The sequence below is a fragment of the Echinops telfairi genome, unplaced genomic scaffold (genome assembly GCF_000313985.2).
Source record: "Echinops telfairi isolate 266 unplaced genomic scaffold, ASM31398v2 ScPeMD7_7458;HRSCAF=8496, whole genome shotgun sequence".
In the NCBI taxonomy this organism is placed as follows: domain Eukaryota; kingdom Metazoa; phylum Chordata; class Mammalia; order Afrosoricida; family Tenrecidae; genus Echinops; species Echinops telfairi.
This window is the reverse complement of record NW_022111358.1, coordinates 5,062,896-5,081,664: the sequence shown is the minus strand read 5'-3', so window position 1 is coordinate 5,081,664 and position 18,769 is coordinate 5,062,896. Positions and strand designations below refer to the sequence as shown.

General features: G+C 44.5%; 3 protein-coding genes across 6 annotated transcripts in view; all 3 read right to left on the bottom strand.

The window, feature by feature from the left end:
• The window catches only part of SPAG5 (sperm associated antigen 5), a 28,075-nt gene extending 25,068 nt beyond the window's left edge, over positions 1–3,007 (bottom strand). Inside the window, exons 1-2 of the mRNA XM_004706925.2 lie at positions 2,957–3,007; positions 2,603–2,728 (exon numbers count right to left, since the gene is read on the bottom strand). Coding sequence (XP_004706982.1) covers positions 2,603–2,728; positions 2,957–3,007 — 177 coding nt within the window. The remainder of the gene's footprint in view (positions 1–2,602; positions 2,729–2,956) is intronic.
• Positions 3,008–10,027: 7,020 nt separating this feature from the next.
• Positions 10,028–15,197, bottom strand: RSKR (ribosomal protein S6 kinase related). 4 transcript variants are annotated; one of them, XM_004707329.2, is made up of 12 exons: positions 14,865–15,197; positions 14,246–14,494; positions 14,078–14,161; positions 13,886–13,954; positions 13,494–13,563; positions 13,167–13,271; positions 12,956–12,996; positions 12,669–12,696; positions 12,471–12,560; positions 12,302–12,390; positions 12,099–12,209; positions 10,028–11,644 (listed from the first exon to the last, which is right to left on the bottom strand). In XM_004707329.2, exons 1-12 carry the CDS (start codon positions 14,919–14,921, stop codon positions 11,423–11,425), a joined length of 1,215 nt encoding a protein of 404 aa, XP_004707386.1. In that variant the 5' UTR covers positions 14,922–15,197; the 3' UTR covers positions 10,028–11,422. The 4 variants fall into 4 exon arrangements, with proteins under 4 accessions (XP_004707386.1, XP_045155820.1, XP_045155819.1 ...); XM_045299885.1 differs by having other exon boundaries at positions 14,246–15,197; XM_045299884.1 differs by having other exon boundaries at positions 12,471–12,696.
• A 105-nt stretch (positions 15,198–15,302) lies between these two features.
• The window catches only part of KIAA0100 (KIAA0100 ortholog), a 30,450-nt gene continuing 26,983 nt past the window's right edge, over positions 15,303–18,769 (bottom strand). The window contains exons 32-38 of the mRNA XM_004706924.2: positions 18,044–18,130; positions 17,718–17,828; positions 17,446–17,581; positions 17,215–17,345; positions 16,939–17,040; positions 16,523–16,657; positions 15,303–16,105 (exon numbers count right to left, since the gene is read on the bottom strand). Of these exons, the coding sequence (XP_004706981.1) occupies positions 15,923–16,105; positions 16,523–16,657; positions 16,939–17,040; positions 17,215–17,345; positions 17,446–17,581; positions 17,718–17,828; positions 18,044–18,130 (885 nt within the window). The 3' untranslated portion in view covers positions 15,303–15,922. The remainder of the gene's footprint in view (positions 16,106–16,522; positions 16,658–16,938; positions 17,041–17,214; positions 17,346–17,445; positions 17,582–17,717; positions 17,829–18,043; positions 18,131–18,769) is intronic.

The following is an 18,769-nucleotide window of genomic DNA, read 5'->3' as shown; positions in this document are numbered from 1 at the left end:
TGCTTTACACAATTGATGTGTGTATGGATTGTGATAAGAGTTGTATGAGCCCCTAATAAAATGATTTTTAAAAAAAGAAGGAAAAGAAAGGAAGTGTGTAAATACCTGGGGTTAGATTATCAAGAGGGACAAACATGCTCAACATTTCTCAAGCTGAAAAATGGCAAAAACTCAAGCCTCAAAAGCAATTCTGGAAAACTCTATTGGCAAAACGTTGAACAACACAAGAAGCCACAAAAGGAACATGAAACCCGTTAACACACACACACAAGAATATGGAAGAAATACAGTCAGTATACCGAAAAGAATTGGTCAACACTTAACCATTTTAGGAGGTATTATGATTCAGAACTGAAGGTATTGGAGGAAGTTAAACCTGCCCTGAAACCATTGGGAAACAAAAAGGACCCTGGAATTTACCGAATACCAATTGAGATGTTTCAACGAAGGGATGTAATACTGGAAATGCTCACTTGTCTATATTAAGAAATTTGAAAGACAATCATGTGGCCAATGGGCTGAAAAAGATCCATATCTGTGCCCATTCCAAAGAAAGGTGACACAATAGGATATAGAAACCATCAAACAATATCATTGGTATCACAGGCCAAGTAAAAATTTGCTGAAGATAGTTCACAAATGATTGCAGCAGTACACTGAGCGGGAACTGCCTACATTCAAGCTGGATTCAGGAGAGGCTGTGGAACAAAGGATGTTATTGTTGATTATCAGATCTTGACTGAAAACAGAGACTACTAGAAGACGTTTACCTGTGTTTTATTGACTATACAAAGGCATTTGACTGTGTAGTTCAAAACAAACTACCGATAACACTCTCAATGGGAATTTCAGAATACATCTACGTGTGTGCATGCAGACTGTACATAAAATGAGAGGCAGTCATTCAAACAGAACAAGGGGTTACTGCATGGCTTAAAGTCAGGAAAGATGTGTGCCAATGTTTCATCCTTTCACTACACTTATTCAGTCTGTATGCTGAGCATACAAATAATCCAAGAAGTTAGAGAAGAAGAATATGTATAAAGATTCAAAGAAGGTGTTGATGTGCAAATAATATAACCTTGCTTGCCGAAAGCAGAGGATGGAGATCAAGGACTATAGCCTTCAATATGAATTACACCGCAACATAAAGTAAACAAAAACACTAAGCAGCATCATGATAAAAAGAGCTAAGATTAAAGTTGTCAAGGATTTCACTTTACTTGGATCCATAACCAATACACATGGAAGCTGCAGTCAAGAAACCGAATGATGTATTTCTGTGGGCAAATCTGCTGCCAAAGGCCTCTTGAAAGTATCAGAGAGCCACGATGTCTTCTTCAGAACCAAGCTGCGAGAGCCCAAGCCATGGTATCTTCAATCACCTCGTATGAATACAAATGCAGGGCAATCAACAACTGCAAGGAATCTTGCGTATATTATGGACTATCAGAAGTAAGCAAACATGTCCTGGAAGAAGTATAGCCAATATGCTCCTTAGCATGAAAGATGATGAGACTTGGTCTCAAGTACTTTGGACATGTTATCAAGGAGGAACCAAACCCTGAAGAATCATAGTATGCTTGATAAAGCCCAGGGTTGGAAGACGCTCAACAAATGACTGAGACCAACCTCGAAAAATTCAGTGTCACTCTGTAGATTCCAACTCATGGAAACCCTATAAGGCAGAGTAAAACTACCCTTGTGGGTTTCCAAGGTTGTAAATCTTTACAGGAGCGGAAACCCCATCTTTCTCCCAAGGAGCAGCTGGTGGTTTTGAACCACTGACCTTGTGGTTAGCAGCCCAACTCATCATCCATTACACCACCAGGGCTCCTTGGATTGACACCATTGTGGTTGCAGCCATTGATTCAAATATAGGAGAAAACATGAGAATGGAGAAAGACCAGTGGTGCATTCTGTTGTACAAAAGGTTGCCATGAGTGGGAACCACTCAACAGCCCCTTTTCAGAAGCAGACTGCCACATCATTTACCCTCAGAAGGGCTGGGAGATTTGAACTGCTGGCCTTTCAGTTAGCAGTGCAGTTCTTAACCACTGTGCCACCAGGGATCATAAGAACCTTACAAAGGGGTCCATTTCATCCCATGTCAAGTTTTTAAAGCCAATAGAAAGTAATTTCTACCTGGCTACTTCTCTCAAAACCAAAAAGTACAACTCAATGAGAGCAGTTCTGAAAGGGTCTAAGATAAGGGAGTCCAAGTACCCTAATTTCCAGAGATGTGCAACTAATCCCTGAAATTCTCACTACTTGGAGGTTTGGGTGGCTCTTGTCTCCCTGCTGTGGCTGATGGACGCTCAGCTCCGTGGGAGGCCACTAATCAGGGTGAAAGTATTTCTCAGAAGTTTGGAAAAAGTCTGATGGAAGACGTTGATACAAACTAACAGCTAAGTAGAGATTGAGGTTGAGGTTCTCCGTGGATTTCCTTCAAGCCTCCTAGGGCACCTCTCTGTTGGCCTGAATAGCTGTAAGTGGATGTCACTAAGGCAGACGAATTCATTATGCGTATTAATTACGTTCCAGCCCGGAACCTCTGTTCCTCTGGGCTCTCAGCCTGGGCAAAGAGCCCAGTGAATCTCACCTGCAGCGTCTGCTTGCCCGATGGCGGGGTCAGCGACGGGCTCCCCGGGGGCCCTTCGCCAGAGTTGGTGCAGGCCCTAGGCTGCAGATTCAGTTCTCGGAGAGGAGTTCTCATAATGGATCTTCCCTGAGGAAACACGGAGAGTTAGAATCTAGCTTTCGGTTCGGCCAACCTGTGTCCTCCCTCCCTCCCAAGGCGCAGGCGACGAGCGACAACAGGCTCCGCTGAAGCGGCTGACGAACCAGCTCCAGACGCACACCCACCATCACGCCCAGCTTTCTAGGGCATTGGGCACGGGCAGCGCCCCCGTCCTAGCAGCCCAGCCCTGGACTCTCCGCGGGCCCTCCGGCTCACCCGCTGGGGCGAAGCGGACGCGCTGAGGGGCCGTTCGTCCACCCGCCACATCGCCGACGCAGACAGGAGCTCAATCGCATCCCAGCCGCAGGCACACACGCCGCCGCGTTGCCCCGCCGTCTGTATTCGAACCGGGTCCGCGCCTCCGGATTGGCTGTGGAGCCAGTGCGTCAGGCGGGCGCGTCCTCCGGGGTCTCAAGCCGAAGGCTGGGTGGGCGGGTCCCTGGGTGGCCACGCCCCCGACCCGTCGGCCCGCGCTCCCGTAGGCCACCCTCTGTCCAAGTTGGAGCGCTAGGGGTGTCCTGCGCTCCAGGCCCGAGGCCGTCCGGGGCTTCGCCTCCCGGCAGGCGCTGTGTTAGCTGGCTCGCCCCCGCTGCTTCCGGAGAAGCACTCCTCTTCCGGTTTCTCAGGTTTCCGCTCACCTCCGTCCGCCGCCGGGCGGGGAGGGCCCTTGATGGCCACCCAGTTTGCCTAAGTCCCGTGTCCAGCTGCGAAAGGCTGGGCTCTCAACCAGAAGGCAGCCCCTGGCTGCCGTGTCGGCCCAGAATCGCTCGGATTTCCTAGACTGCCCGCCAGGGCTGCCCCGGGGCTGTTGGGGTAATCGCAGGTGTGTGGCTGGCCCTTTGCCAGATCCTTTGGGGTTTCCAGGGGACCCCGGTGGCCAACGTGAGGCCCAATTAAGGCCCACTCCAATAAGGCGGCTCTAACGTAGTCGACTTGTGCCTTCCCTGGAGTCATGGTGAGAGAGTTGGGCTGCTAACCACCAGCTGCTCCACTGGAGACTAGGCTTGTTTCCAAAGCCTGCCAGGAAACCCTGGAGGGTCACTTTAAGTCAGCATCGGCAGTGACAATGCTCCACTGCTATTAAGATTTTGTGTATCTAATCCCTCCTATGTGGGCAGCTTATCCCTTCTCGAAGTCTCTTCGTAGTCTGGAAACCTGTCCCGCTTGGCATTTGAAGTACTGGTGACCTCACCCCTAGCATCTCAAAAATTCGGTGTATTAAACTGACGGGTACATGAGTGGTGGTCGTTTTCCAAGCAGGTACTATAATTAGCATCTTCCCATTTCACAGACCGGAGAATGAAATCCACAGTCCACTGTTCCACAGGTGGCAAGTGGCAGAACCAGGATTCCAACGTACATACCCACGGGTGGGCTCTGCCTCAGGAAACTGAAGGTGGAGCGATTTTGGGGGAAATAACCTAAAGGTAATTCCTACTCATTTATAGTTCATGGTAGTGTTGCCCTCACAGCACTTTATTCACATGCTGGATCTTTTAGTGAACTTTAGAAAAGCCAGTCCTCCCTGGAGGGGTTGTATTATAAAATGCAGGGCTCCTGAGGGGAGCAGCTACCTCCTGAACCGTGTTGTCCAATAAGGTAGCCACAAGCCACTTCCAAGGTAGCTAGTCCAAAGAGAGATGTGCTGTAGGTGTAGTCACTAGCTTTTGAAGAATTTGCATGAAAAAAGGAATGTAAGAGCTCATTTCTTAAATTGATTACTTGTTGAAATGTTATTTTAGATATATCGGATTCAATAAATGACATTAAGATCCATTCTTTTTATTAAATGCCACTACTAGCAAGTTTGTATTTACTTAGATGGCTTGCATTACATTTTTCTTGGTCAGCACTGCTCTAGCAATCGAATGTTCCCAGCGTGCAGGCACTAGAGATGATTGAATGGAAAACGGGGAAAGAATGGAAGAGGAGCTGGAATTAGACTCAGCAGGGGGACTTCCAAGATGTACTTCTGGTCAATGAAAATGAACTAGGGAAAAATTAAGATGTGGGAAGTGACAGAAAAGCCAAGGTAGAACATTTAAGCTGATATTATACACGTGTGTACTGCAATGCTTAGTTCTTGTAGTTGGTGTGTCACACACCAAGTGAATAGCCAAGGGATATGGTGCTTCCAGAAGCAAATTAAAAGGGACTTGAAGGGGTAGATGAAAAAGAAAAAATAAGGGGGGGGGGGTAGGTAGATAAGAGGGAAGATGTCATTGTGAATGGGTAACCTAAACAGAATCTGTTGGTACTGTTTTGCATACTTTTAAAAAGGTTTTTCAAATTATAAAATAGTTGTTTGTTATAGCAAGTGAAATAGTATAATGCAAAGACGTATTTAAACAATACCTTCCCCATCCATTCTACCTTTGAGGTAATCAGTCGTTGCATATACCTTTACACATATATACACACAGTTCTTTATTTGAATATTTACTTTACTCTGTAAATATATTACTTAGTAATAAATCATAGAAATTCCTGTCACTAAATATTGCCATTTAATAATTTCTTTACATATATATATTTATACACACAGGAAGGTGGTATTTTTTTCCCCCTCAAAAATGAAGGGTCTTTGGGACTAAGAACTGGTTTAAGCCTCCCGCTGCCTCTTCCCCTTGCACCACTTCCTTCTCCCTTCCAGGTTCTTTTTTCCTTTTTCCCCCTCACAGTACACTCTCCTTTTCTTCTCTCTCTCCCTTGCACTTGTGCACGTTTTCTCTGTATTCCATGTATGCACGCACATTCACTCATATAACCCACTACACCATCAAGGCTCCTTATTTATTGCAAAGTAGTTCTTATTTCTGGCCCATTTTAACATAACAAATTGGAATTGCCTGATATTCAGTTCGTTATAAAGGTGACGTGATACTTGGGGACAATTCCAAGTTCATGTAGTTTGCACTGTTTAAATATATCTTTGGATCAAAGGGCACCATGCTAAGTATAACTTGAACTAAATATTTAGTAGAGCACAAACTATGTTAAATAATGCCTCCATTTATATCTGTCTTGCTAACACTAAATTAAAATATCCTGATTTTTTTAAATTGGTGAGCAGAGTGCCAGGTGATAAATGACATATATGCTATATCTTAAAAACTAGAGCTCAGGGAGGGGGTGGGGGATAAGGACCTAATGCTGGGGGCTTAAGTGGAGAGGAAATGTTTTGAGAATAATGAGGGCAATGAATGTACAAATGCACTTTACACAATTGATGTATGTAAGGAATGTGATAAGAGTTGTATGAGCCCCTAATAAAATGATTTTTTTAAAAAAAACTAGAGCTGATAGGGGAAAATCAGTGTCGTTTTTAAAATCAGCAGGTCAAATATATCTAGAAACAAGACTGACATTTGAGGCACCTAAATATATGTTGGCCAGTGTTACTAGATCTATCTACCCTTATAGACAGACATTCTTCTAAGACTTTCAATGCATGGCACTTTACTGTATAGTATTTAAGTACCATATATATTCGTGTATAAGCCGAGTTTTTCAGCATTTTTAATGCAGTTTTTTGTTGTAAAATTAGATGCCTCAAAAAAAAGTTAGGCGCCTTGGCTGATATTCAGGTCGGCTTATACTTGAGTATATACTCGAGTATGGTATTTAAGCCATCTGGAATTAGTATTGCACATGATAAACGAGGCAAGGACCCAATTTAACCTAATGGTTTTTAAATTTTAGGTTTATATATTTTACAAAACCCACCTAAATAACCGAAATCAGTAACCCTGATTTCTGCCATACAATTCTGAGTGAATTCAAGGATGATATTGTGGATTAGCTCTGAGTATATATGATAAAGTATTGAACAAAGGAAGCAATTCGGCTATTGCTAATCAGTAGGGGTCTGTGAACCAGCAAAACTCGTGGTTTACTGTGAAATCTGAAATAAGCATCTTCTCATAAGCAAAATGGACTAAGTAAAAAGGCAGCATGTTTTCTGGTAAACAGAAAATCATTACTAAGTAATTTGAGAATTCTTGACGGGGGTTAGTAGTACATTTATCTAAAAGGGAACTAATGGATGTGCTTTAGTTTTGTTTTTTCAAAAGCTGGATGAGTCTACATTGGAAACACTATTTAAAGTAGTACCCAAGGAACTGAGGTTATTGGTTTGTTAAACCAATAAACAAATGAGCAGAATTTAGGTTTAAGTTAAGACATTTTTCTAGAAGAATAATATATAAGGATTGGTGTGTTAATTCTAAGTTTTGGATTTTTTCAATCATTTTATTGGGGGTTCTTAACAGCTCTTATCACAATTCATATATCCACCCATTGTGTCAAGCACATTTGTACATATGTTGCCATCATCATTTTCTTTTTTTTTTTTTTTTGCCATCATCATTTTCAAAACATTTTCTTTCTACTTGAGCCCTAAGTGCTTATAAAAGGTAGAAAGGAGTATAGTATACTCATATTATTGGGTGTGTACAGTTTATTCTAGGTAATGAAAAACTCAAAACAGAAAGACTTTAAGAGGTCATATCTAGTTGTACAGAAAAATTTTAAAAGTGAATTTCACATGAATAAGCAGAAGGCTAGTGATTCTGAGTGGGAGTGGGGACAGAATGTCTTATAGCACTTCAGAATTGGGAGGTGGGCCACACTTCCTAAAACCAATTTTCTATCACCCTCTACTATACCTTGAGAACCACTACTTTGGTGTACCACTAATTGAATAGAGTATGTTGAATGTCTTCATGTGGGAGGAGATTAGTCAAACTAAAATGTGTGGAAGCCTGAACCGATGTAGGGCAGAAATGTGTCAGAGCAGGAAAACGCAAACATTTCCCTCAAAACAAAAGAATAAATGCTGTAAGATAGCACTCCGTCAAAGGCGGAAGACATGAAAATAACAAGGCTGTCCCACTGCGTTCCAGTTCTCACAGGTTTCACTGTATTATGAGCATGGTCCCTAAGCTATCTAATATGACCAAGAATGAGGATTATACTACAGACTGCACTGTAAAAGGGACACGGTGAGCTTATCATTAACTCCATAGCGAAGATCAGCAGGAATTCAATTCCCACCTAGAAATGGATCCAGCCTTCACCGTCCCACATTTCCATTCCTCCTCACCAGCCACTTGCATGGCAACACTCTCCGTCAGTTCCTTACCCCCTAGAGTTACACCTCATCTGTGGCTATGCTGAGCCATCAAAACATCTTTGACCACCTGAGGCCAGGTCACTGGGGAACAGTGAAAGGCAAGAGTACACAACTCTGCACTTCAGACTGTGTAGCCTCGCCTTTTCTCTCTCCCCCTCTTGTCTCCTAGAATTAGGTCACAAGCTGAAGGGCACTAGCCTTTATCAACTGCCGCTTATCATCACTCAGCCGCCCAGAACTGGGTCTACACAAATCGACTGTACTGCAGTTCCTGCTGGCTCATTGTCCTGTGGGTTCATGAATTCTCTAGAATGGCTCACAGAATTCATAGAGACTGTTAACCATACTTAACCCATTTGTCATAAGCAGAAAGGATACAAGCAGAGGCAAGGTTTGGAAGAGGTCTCAGCATAGGGATTCCTGCCTCCAGGGACGGGCTTTCTACCCCTTGCAGTCAGTTTTCAACAATCCTAAAAGCTGCCAAAAAGGGAACTCCAATTTCTAGAGTCCCCTAGTGACTGAGTTCTTAAGAATATGCATGACTGGGGTCAATACATACTGTAGTTAGGATCACACAAAATGAATATGCAAGGTTGCACCATGCCTCTTCTCTTTCAGAAGTTAGTTTGCATTGTGTAGCCCCTACTTTCTTGGCTATTTTAAAAAGATACAAAGCACCCTAATTGCTCAGACTATTTTCAGAAAACAGATACAAAAGGCCACATTTAGTTCTTTATCCCACTCTTAGAGACATTATGCTAGCCATTTCAGTACCCAGTGTGCTTCTCTGAACAGAAAGACCAATAAAATGCTGTGCCAGACACAGTATCATAAAATATTAAGCCCTCTGCATCTACCCTTTGAAAAAGCATCACATCACTCTGAAAAGATACAATAGGAGGTCCTGGATAGAGGGGAAAATATGGGGGGAAAACTCAAAGTCATTTAAAAAACAAAACAAGCTTCCGGGTCTAATAGAGACTAGTGGGACATCTGAGACTGTGGCTCAGACCGTTATCATCCTTTAAGTTTTCCTGTAGCTCAACGTTCAGCCAAACTACAGACAGGGCTATCGGGTGAATAGTCACACCAATGAGGCTGCTTAGAACAGTGGTTCTCAACCTTCCTCATGCCGCGGCCCTTTAATACAGTTCCTCATGCTGTGTGACCCACCCCAACCATAAAATTAATTCCGTGATTACTTCATAACTGTAATTTTGCTACTGTTATGAATCGGGTGACCCCTGTGAAAGGGTCAGACCCCCAAAGGGGTTGCAACCCACAGGTTGAGAACCACTGCCTTAGAATAACCATCCGTAATAGATCAAAGAGCAGTATCTTGCTAGGAAAAAAGCTCAGGAAGCAGGAAAGAATAGGAAAGGAAAGAAAACCAAATCAATTGTCATTCATGGCGACCCTACAGGCGCCCTGTGGATTTCTGAGCCTGTAACTTTATGGGAGTAGAAAGGCTCATCTTTCTCCAAAGGATCGGCTGATGGTTTCAAACTGCTGACCTCAAGGTTAGCAGCCCACTGTGTAACCACTACACAACCAAGAAAGATTGAATGAAATAAACACAAGGAGGATATGGGAAAAGTTGTTAAATTGTAGGGATTGCAATCAATGTCATGAATCAAGAACATATATACACTGTTTAATGAAAAACAAATTTGCATTAAATTTTCATCCAAACCACAATGAAGTTAAAAAAAACAAACAAAAACTCTGCCATTGAGTCAGTGCTGACTCACAGTGACTTCTGTGGGTTTCTGAGACTGTTTACAGGAGTAGAAAGCCCAGCCGTTCTCCCTCAGAGTGGCCGGTGGTTTCAACTGCAGACCATGTGGATTGCAGCCCAACCAGTAACCACTACACCACCAAGGTTCCTCAATGAAGTTAGGGGGGGAAAAAAGATGGGGGGGGGGGGGTGCATTACAGAAATCTAAAATGAATCCCCTACAATGAAGAATCAGTAATTATAACCCTCTCATTTTATACAATTGGAAACTAAGATTTACAGAGTTTGAATGACTCACCCTCAAGGTTCTGAAATAGCTATTGGTGGGTCCAGGCACCAGATAGTTCAAGACTATTAATTCCTATTTTTAACAAATGTAATACAGTAGAAAAAGAACTAGAGACAAACAGTGAGATAATAAAAAAATTAAGAATATATCCTTTTATTTGTTTAGTCCCAACCTTATTCTAAACAGGCTTACACAGGTACAACTTTAAAAATGAGGCGTGGGGGAGAAGGTAGATAATGCAGCTAGCATACAAAATGTATAACATTCTGGACTTGGGCCACAAATTGGGCATTAGTACAAAGGGGGAAAAAATGATAGGCTATTAGTGTCATTAAGGTAAAGAACAAACAGCACTTAAGAAAAAATTCAAGGACCAACAGGAAATTCCTCCCATGCATCCTAAATAGAACACTGAATTGCAATGGTAAACATCCAGCGTTTATTCATTTCAGTATGCACAAAAATTAAGTTTCATAGGGATTTTCCTCATGATATCCTCTTAATGAAAGCAGGTGGCATCATGCCAAAGTATAAATCAGAAAGAGGCCATTCTGCAAAGACATAAAATGCCAGCCATGTACAGAGAAAATCTGGCTTAATCCAGGAACAGGATAAACACAAGTATACAGACTCTTAGTCTAGAAAGATTGGATATAATTTAAAAATAATAAAGTAAAAATAAATAAATAATAAAGTCTAAGTTAAAGCATGTTTGCCTTTAAAATCATAAAACAAAAATGAAGCCTTTAAGAAGTTGAAGAAAATGAAAAGAGGTCATACAGGCTAAGTGTATAAACACAAATTTGCAATCCAAATAATTTTCACTACTAAAAAGGTTCTTTTGAAATTAACTTTAAGTCTTACGCTTGATGCCATGCCTCTCTACGAAGCACCCCTTGGTTTGTTCATCAAAGATTGATCAGGGTAAAAAATTAATGTTTTTTGAAGTGCTACTAGAAAAAAATTGATGGCTTTTCCAATTACACCTAGAAAAGCGTTAACCCATTCTTGGTTTAGTTCTTACCATCTTCTTCCTTAAAGCTATTAGTTTTGCTTTTTAATTTTTAAAAAACTAAATTTACTAAAGACTGATCTGGAGCCCCTGACCATATTTTTTCATTGCATTATTGAGTCCCCTAAATAGAGTTGAAATACCAGCTTTTGAAATCCACGAAAAACATTCACACTTGCTTTGGGCAAGCCTATTAAACATTTAACTAGCATTATGGGAACCCATGAATAATCATTCTTGCTGAAGAAAGGAAACAGCAGAACAAGGAGATGTACAAACAGAACAAAAGAAAGGTCACTACGGTGATCTAGCATGTTGAGTTGAGAGGTAAGGTGTATGATAAGGGAAGGTCAGCTATGGCTGCCAGTAGAATACCCAAGGTGTGAACTCAGGTCCAATGCCTGAAACAGCAGAGGGATAAGGAGCAACAGAGAACAAACAACCTCATCAAGGTGGTCACACTGAGTTGGCAGTAGAGGAAATCCTCAGGTTCCCAGCTGTGCCCCAACTTACACAGGGCTGGGGTGGATCAGGAAGCACTCCAGGTCACAGTCAAAGTCCTTGAAGGGCATGGATTCCAGTGAATTGGCCTGGGTAGCTTCAGCTTCCATAAGAAAGTTCATTGGCTGCTTCTGTAGGAGCTCTGGGTCAAAGGCCACACCCCGAAAGAAAGGGTGGACCTGGAAATGATGCAGATAGCGTGGACGGCAGAACGGGTTCTGGCATAAGAGCTGAAGGGAAATAGAACATGAAAAACGAGGGACGGATTGGCCAGGCCCTGGACAAAGCAGCATGAAAAGGAGAAAGCAAGCCTTGAGCTATGGAAGGCAAGAAGTACATTTGTAAAAGAGGGAGAAACAGGCTAATTTGGGGCAAAAGTGGGAGTATAAGAGTTGTATTTAGCAGTCTTTAAGTGGTCTGCTTTCTTGAAAAGGACATGTGTGTTCCAGATGGTGAGGAGATTTGTGGGGGACAGAAATCATTGGGCCAAAAGCCAGAAATGAAATGTGAGGTGCTAGTTTAAGGGCAAGCAATGAGATGAGCCTTAAGCAAGTTAGAACAGTTCCCCACCACCACCACCACCAAAAAAAGTGAATCAGGGGGATGGGGAAATCCCACTTAAATGGCAGGGAGGGAAAAAATTGGTAGTCAAAAAGGAAAGGCAAAGGTATTAGTCACCTTTACCTCATGGAGCAGGAGTGAGAGGCCCTGGTTAAGAGATGCGGGGATCTGATAGTCACAGTGGGTCACACTTGCCAACATGGCCACATGGTCTCTCTCTGCAGCCACTGGGAACTGAGTTAAAAGGAATAGAAAGATTTCCTAGTGTTTTTCCGTCTCCCCATCAGTACGGCAAATTTTCTCTTTTCTCTGTCTAGCTGTCTCACCTTTCCAGTTGCCAAAGAGAAAAGCAAGACACCCAGGGACCACCAATCAGCAGCATGGTTGTAAGGCCCTCCTCTCAGGACCTCTGGGGCTAGAGTTGGAAGATACTCATCATTGGAATCCCTCAGCTGTTCTGATCAAAGCTTACCCACCAACCTTAGCCTCTCTCACCCATGTATTGAAGAGTCCCACAGATAGTGTAGGCTCGGGCTCCCTGGGGCAGGTAGTGGGACAGACCAAAGTCTGTCAGTTTCAGATGTCCTATGAAAGAAGGTAAGAGCGGCACCACTCTATTCCACCCTTCAGCCTTGATGTGTGCTGAAATCCAGGTGCTTTTCATCTTGGGGTTAGGAAAGAAAAAGGACTTACCTCGTTCATCCAGAAGGATATTCTCCATCTGAAAAACCACAGGTGAAGTATTACTCATCCTTCTCATCCTTGTCCTTCCAAACCCCTTTCATCATGTGTACCCCCTAGGTGACGAAGCTCACTCTAAAAACCATTCAGATCTGTACTGGATAGAACCCTTAGCCAAATCCTTAGTATCCATGGGGGCCCCAAGGTCAGCTGCTCCCAATTCTACTGTGCCTTCTGGGATCTGCTGGAATCCCTTACTGAGGCCCCTCTTCAGACAGAGAAAAAGCACTCAACTCTACCTTCACATCTCGATGGATGATGCCCAAGTCATGAAGATAGCCTGTGGATGAAGCAAGCATGGGTTGTGCTGAAGCTCTATTGTCCTTTGCAGTTTCCTCGTGGCCCCCTCCCCAACCCTGTTCTTTGACCTCTAGAATGAATGTAGTTCCCTTTACCTACCCTCTCAGCTGGACTCTTTGCGGTTTCCATTACCATTCCTGTATTACTTACATAGCACCAGGACCAGCTCAGCAGCAAAGAGAGAGATGGAAGCCTCAGCAAAGCAGCCGACAGTGGACCAGAGGGAATATAGGTCTCTGCTACAGTAGCTGCACACTGCAAAGCACCAGGAGTTAAAGCATCATTTGGAGGCTCCTGTGCCTGGGCTCTTAAGTTTTGTAGTCCTCATGCCCAAAATGGTGCCACCCACTATACCCTGTCCCCTTAAGATAAACGGGTGCTTATGACCAGAGTGAAACAAACCAAAGGGGTGGGTAATCCAAGGTGTGGGGGTATGGTAGAACCACCCTTGGGGATGAGGAGAGGACAGTCACTCACAAATGAAGAGGTGTCGTTTTCCCTGCCAGCTGTCACCCAAAGTGTGTACAAAAGGATGGTTGATCTGTCGCTAGGGACGAAAGAATCAGGAAGTTAGGATCATTGAGGATCAAGGCAGCCAAGAAGTTGGATTTCACTAGTTGTGCACAAAGGGGCCCATACTTCACCACTCAGGTCAGGCGAACTCGATCATTGGAGCCAGCTGCCTGGTAAGGCTATAGAACCAATATAATACTGGTGGAGAGTTCCCTGAAGAACCTGTGAGATAGCTCCTTTTTCTAGGGTCTGTTTTGTTGTTAGTTGGAAGCCGGGCGGGGGCAGGACAAGAAAGAGCACAACATTGGATATGATGCTTTAACTCTCAGGATCCTTTCCTGGGGCCCTGTGCATACCTGAATGCTAACTTCTTCTTTGCACTGCCTCAGGGTATCCCTCTGTAGCACCTTTACCTTGGACACCACCTACAAAAGGAGAGAAGTGATGACCACCAGAGAGGAATGTCTATGGAATCCTCCCATCCTCTCTGAAACCAGGATTGGAGGCAAGGACTAGAAAATCATATGGAAGAGTACCTAGGCCAATACCTTCAATGCAAATACCGCTTTCTGGCCACAATCTAGCACCTTGAGGACAGTTCCAAATGAGCCTTTGGCCACAAGGCCTAAAATCTGCACAGAGAAACAGAACAAGGCGAGTTTCTAGATTTCCCGCCCAAGAGTGAGGGCCCCTTCCAAGAATTTCACTGATCTTACCTTTAATTGCTGTTGCCCATTAAGAGGTCTAATGGGGAACTCAGGCAGAAAAAGAGTGATGGACTGAGGCATGGGCCACTCAGACAGAGGCTTCTCTACTGGCATTGTGGCTGGCTCCAGGGACTTCTCGTATATGCACTGATGCTGCTTTGGTCCCCACAGCTCTTCCACACCTGACCTGCTGGTCCCCACACCTGACCAGAGGCTCTTCCAGCCTCGGGTCCAGGGACCCTGGATGTTGCCATCCTGCTGAGAACCAAGGGAACCACTAAACCACCTGTCCCAGAGGCACTGCCAAGTTCTGCCCATTTTAGCACTCACTCACTCCCCCTCCCCTACATCCCAGCCCTAGAGGCACCTTTGAAACACAAGGCAAAATTGCCGTTATCCCTGCTTTGGGCCAAGACCTAAATTTGCAGGACACAATTCAGCAATCATTAAACATTATCCGTGAGACTTAAAAAATATGTAGCCTGTACCTCTCAGTATGAGGCTGGGATGCTTTCACAGAATAGCCACCCCCATTCCCAACAGGGAGCACTACAACTCTCCAGTCATTTCCCAGACTAAATCCATACTTCCTTCACCTTCGTCAGATTCCCAGAACCCAGAGGCCTACCTTGTGAGGAGCAGCCACCCGGGCATGTTGCCCCTGCCGACAGCTCACTGCTCCCATTCCCAGCCTGTCTCTGCTCTCCTCCCACTAAAGCTGTTGTCCTAGTTACATAAGCAGTTCCTCCCTCCAAAGCTGCATTAAACATGAGCCCTGCCTCTTCTTTGCTATTCATGATTAGAGGTGCAGGTGACACAGCCAAATCTCACCATTTTCCCCAAATTTTATTCCCTCTTATTAAGAATAGGCTTATAGCCTGAGGTAAAGTGCAGACCCAACAGCACCGGGCCAGCGTCACTCCATGGCTGAACAGCTTGAAGGCAGAGGTAAAAAGAGGCCACTCACTAAATGGCAGCTACAGGATGTGTCAGGTTAACGAGAAGCAAGAGTATAGACAGTTTGAACCCATGCACGCAACACAATCCGGTAGAAAAAAAACCAGCATCAAATTAAAAGAATTTTTTTCCTCTTTAAATCATTTTACCATTTTCCAGGGCATACCCCAGGGGTAAGATTAGGGGACCATGGCCAGCCCTGGCTCCCAATGCCATTCTCCCATGTGAGCTTGGCACACAGATTGGGGAAGGGGTGATTCCCTCCACACACACAAACGCCTCTTTTAGTCAAGGCAGTGGACTGAAGGACAAAGGATCAGCCTCCTCCCCTCAGCTTCCTGGCACATAGAACAGTTATACTTAGAAATATATATCTATTTATATATATCTATTTATAAAATTTTATCACACTTGATCAAGACTATCCCCCATCGTTCCTTTCAGTTGACCACAAGGGACTGGGATCCTTGCCCTGGGCTCATTCCCTGGTTCTTGCTTTTTTATTGTCTCTCTGGCCCTAGGGATGCTGATCAGTGTGGGGTACAATTTGGCATTGTTGGTCCACCATGCCCAGGCCAGTTATTAAAGAGTGGTGCCTCTCTACACAGTACCCATGGACCCTGATCATGACAAATCATGGTGGGTGAAGGGAAGCCCCTCCCTCTTCACAAGTTCCTGGGACTGAGCCAGAGTCAGATCCTATACTGCAGCCAGTCTTGAATCGCCAGATCACTTGCGCCTGCCAAAGATGGACTTCTTTCCAGGGTTCTTGTCACCCAGACTTAGACCGATGAGGAGCCGGGCTTTCTCTTCCTCTTTCTGCTGTTGCATGTTCAGGTCTGATTTACTTTCTAGTTTTCCCCGGACCTCTGACCCTGTTGCAGGCTTCAGCCTCAGCTTCTCTTTGATTACCTGGCAGGGTGGCAAGGAGTAAAGGAGAAAGCAAATCTTAGTGGACCAAGCAGAAGAAATCAAAATTAATCAAGTTGAAGATTTATAAGGCTTAAAAAGAAGGGCACAACCGGGCAAATCAATGATAAAATGGTCTCTGCTTCCAAGACGCTTACAGTCTAAGTAGAACCCATTCAAAACTTTATGTTGTTAGGTCAGCCCTAGTTTCCTAACACCAACAGTAGTTAACATGTGAACAGTAAACATTCAATCTAATCACCTGGACAAAGTCATGGAGAATGCAAGGATAGAAACCACTCACTAGATTCCCCTGGCCTCTCCTAAGACTTGTATTATATCCTAAAAGGAAGGGCTCCTGAGCACAGGATCTATTTTACCAGCCCCCTAACCAAACAGCCATGAGCTTTGATGGGATACCTGGGCAACCAGGGCTTTGCGGCTATCCCTCTTGACAGCCATAGCAAAGTCCAGCCAGGTCCACGTGTTGTTGTGGTACTCCAGACAGGGCAGCACCAGGTTAAGGTCACCCCAGTCCACGCTGTTCTTCTCACCCTGCACGAGGAAGAGGGGAAAGCCAAAACAATAGGAGGAAAACAGATCTGCTGTCCTAATGGGTTAAACCAGTACTTGAGACTAGGCTAGTATTTTCTTGCAAACAAAATCTGATACTGATTTTAATTGAGTCTGGTAATGCTATGGACTCCTGAGAAAATCAGAGGGCACATCTACCACCCATAGCCCCATTTCACAGAACTGTGGCTGTCTCCCTATCTGCAATCTAGTGAATGTATCCAGTTCCACCCTGTTTCAGAAAGTGCTAGAGAGGTACAGACCTTGTAACTGACGCACAGTGGGACCTGTGGAATTTTTATGTAGATGAAAGAGTTGTTCATGGCAGCTCGCTCTTTCATCTTGTCAATATCATCCACAGGGTGCTAAGAAAGGCAGGAAAGGAGTGTGAACCCCTGAAACCATCAAAAGGAAAAGGGACGCGTTCCCAATCATCCCTCTTGGCTTTCACCCTTCAGATAGACTAAAAGAAGTCCTCAGCCAAGCCAAACACCTCAGGTTGCGCCCACTGTTCTATCACCCATGGGTGTGTCTTGTACCTCAGGTACTTTGCGAAATGACCTTCTGACCCCAGAGCTCCGATTCAAGCCCTGTGCCACACCCTTCCCAGATCCCAAAGGTACTGCATCATCTGCTGCAATCAGTTGTCGAGGTTTCACCACTGGTATTCCTAAGAGAAAGCAAGCACACCAGCTGTCGATCCCCTCTAAAGCTACAGCTACTTCTGGGGATGCCATCCCACTGTGGAGCTCCACCACAAAGGTTCTCACCAGTAGTCACTAGTTTGGATTTATCCTCTTCATCCCCAACCTCATCATCCTCCACACTTCGACCAGGAAAGAAAAAGCCCATCATTCTATGGAAGAACTGGTGTGTTAGCTGGATGGTGAGAGGCACCACATTTACCTAAAGGAGAAAGAGGTCAAGAAATAATTAAGCTCAGACACAATCCCTTCACTGACCTACCACAATGCAGCCCTGTAACACACAGATTAACTTTAACTGCCCTTTTCTCCTGGGTCTCTCAGGGACTGGCTATTACCTCAAAGTGCTCTTTGACAGAGATACCACCAACAGGGGGCCGAACTTTGCTGAAGAGGCGGAGGGCTAGCTGTCGCCCAGACTGGCAGGGGCTCTGTGGCCGTAGTACTACCTGTAGGATACAATAACCCAACACAATGCCCTTCTGTCATTTAAGTCAACCCACATATCTTCTGCAGACTGAAAGGTGATGGTCTTGCTAAGTTGGGCAAGCCTTCTCCATCTTCGATCACCATATTGTTCTCCACAGTAGGTTCATGTGGACATTATCAATTCTGTGTGTGAGGAAGCATATGAACAGGCGAAGAATGGGGAACTAAGACTTGCCTTGTACACAGCATTGGGGAGGAGGTTGTTCATAGTAAACCAGCCAAGCTCCAGAAGATGTTCTGCTGTATCATCAGACTTATTCACCTATAAAGACAGAGATCACCCCACCACTATAATAAAGCCTTTCCCAAGAGTTTGCTAGAAAATTGCCACATACCTATGCTGCTCGCTTTCAAGTTCTCCATGTTCCCAATCTCAACCTTGGGCAATGCACCTTCGAATCCAGTGTTTCCCACGGGTCTTGCGAGTCAGGGCACTGAATGCCAGTACTTTCCCAGTCAGAGTGGCATTCAGAACCGCTCTCACTTATTGCCTGATGTGCCTTGCAGTAGAGAATAAGGTCCTCCCTCCCACATGTCAGTAAGTCACTGCAGAAAATGAAATTCAGCACTAGACTGGTCCTATTTAAATTCTAGGGTGCACTGATGGCACAATGGTTAAGCACTCAGCTGTTAACCAAAAGGTCAGTGTTCAGCCCTGCCAGCCACACCTTGGGAGAAAATATCTGGTGATCTACTCCCATTAAGATGACAATCTAAGAAATGCTCTGGAGCCGTTTGCCCTCTATCCTATAGGGTCATGCTATGAGTCCGAATCAACTTGATAGCACAGAACTTCACACAGGTTCTAGCTATAGAAAAGCTAGCCTTGGAGAATGAACTCCTCTGGGCCACAATTCTAGGGATCATCATACTCTATAGGGATGCATTTAATCAAATTCAT

Coding starts and splice junctions, on each gene's coding strand:
- RSKR (XM_045299883.1), bottom strand. CDS start 14,554: ATGGGCAGAACTTGGCAGTGCCTCTGGGACAGGTGGTTTAGTGGTTCC. Junction 13,564..13,885: donor AAGAAGAAGTTAGCATTCAG/GTATGCACAGGG, acceptor TTTCGTCCCTAG/CGACAGATCAACCATCCTTT. Junction 12,697..12,955: donor TCATCCATCGAGATGTGAAG/GTAGAGTTGAGT, acceptor GTGGTTTTTCAG/ATGGAGAATATCCTTCTGGA.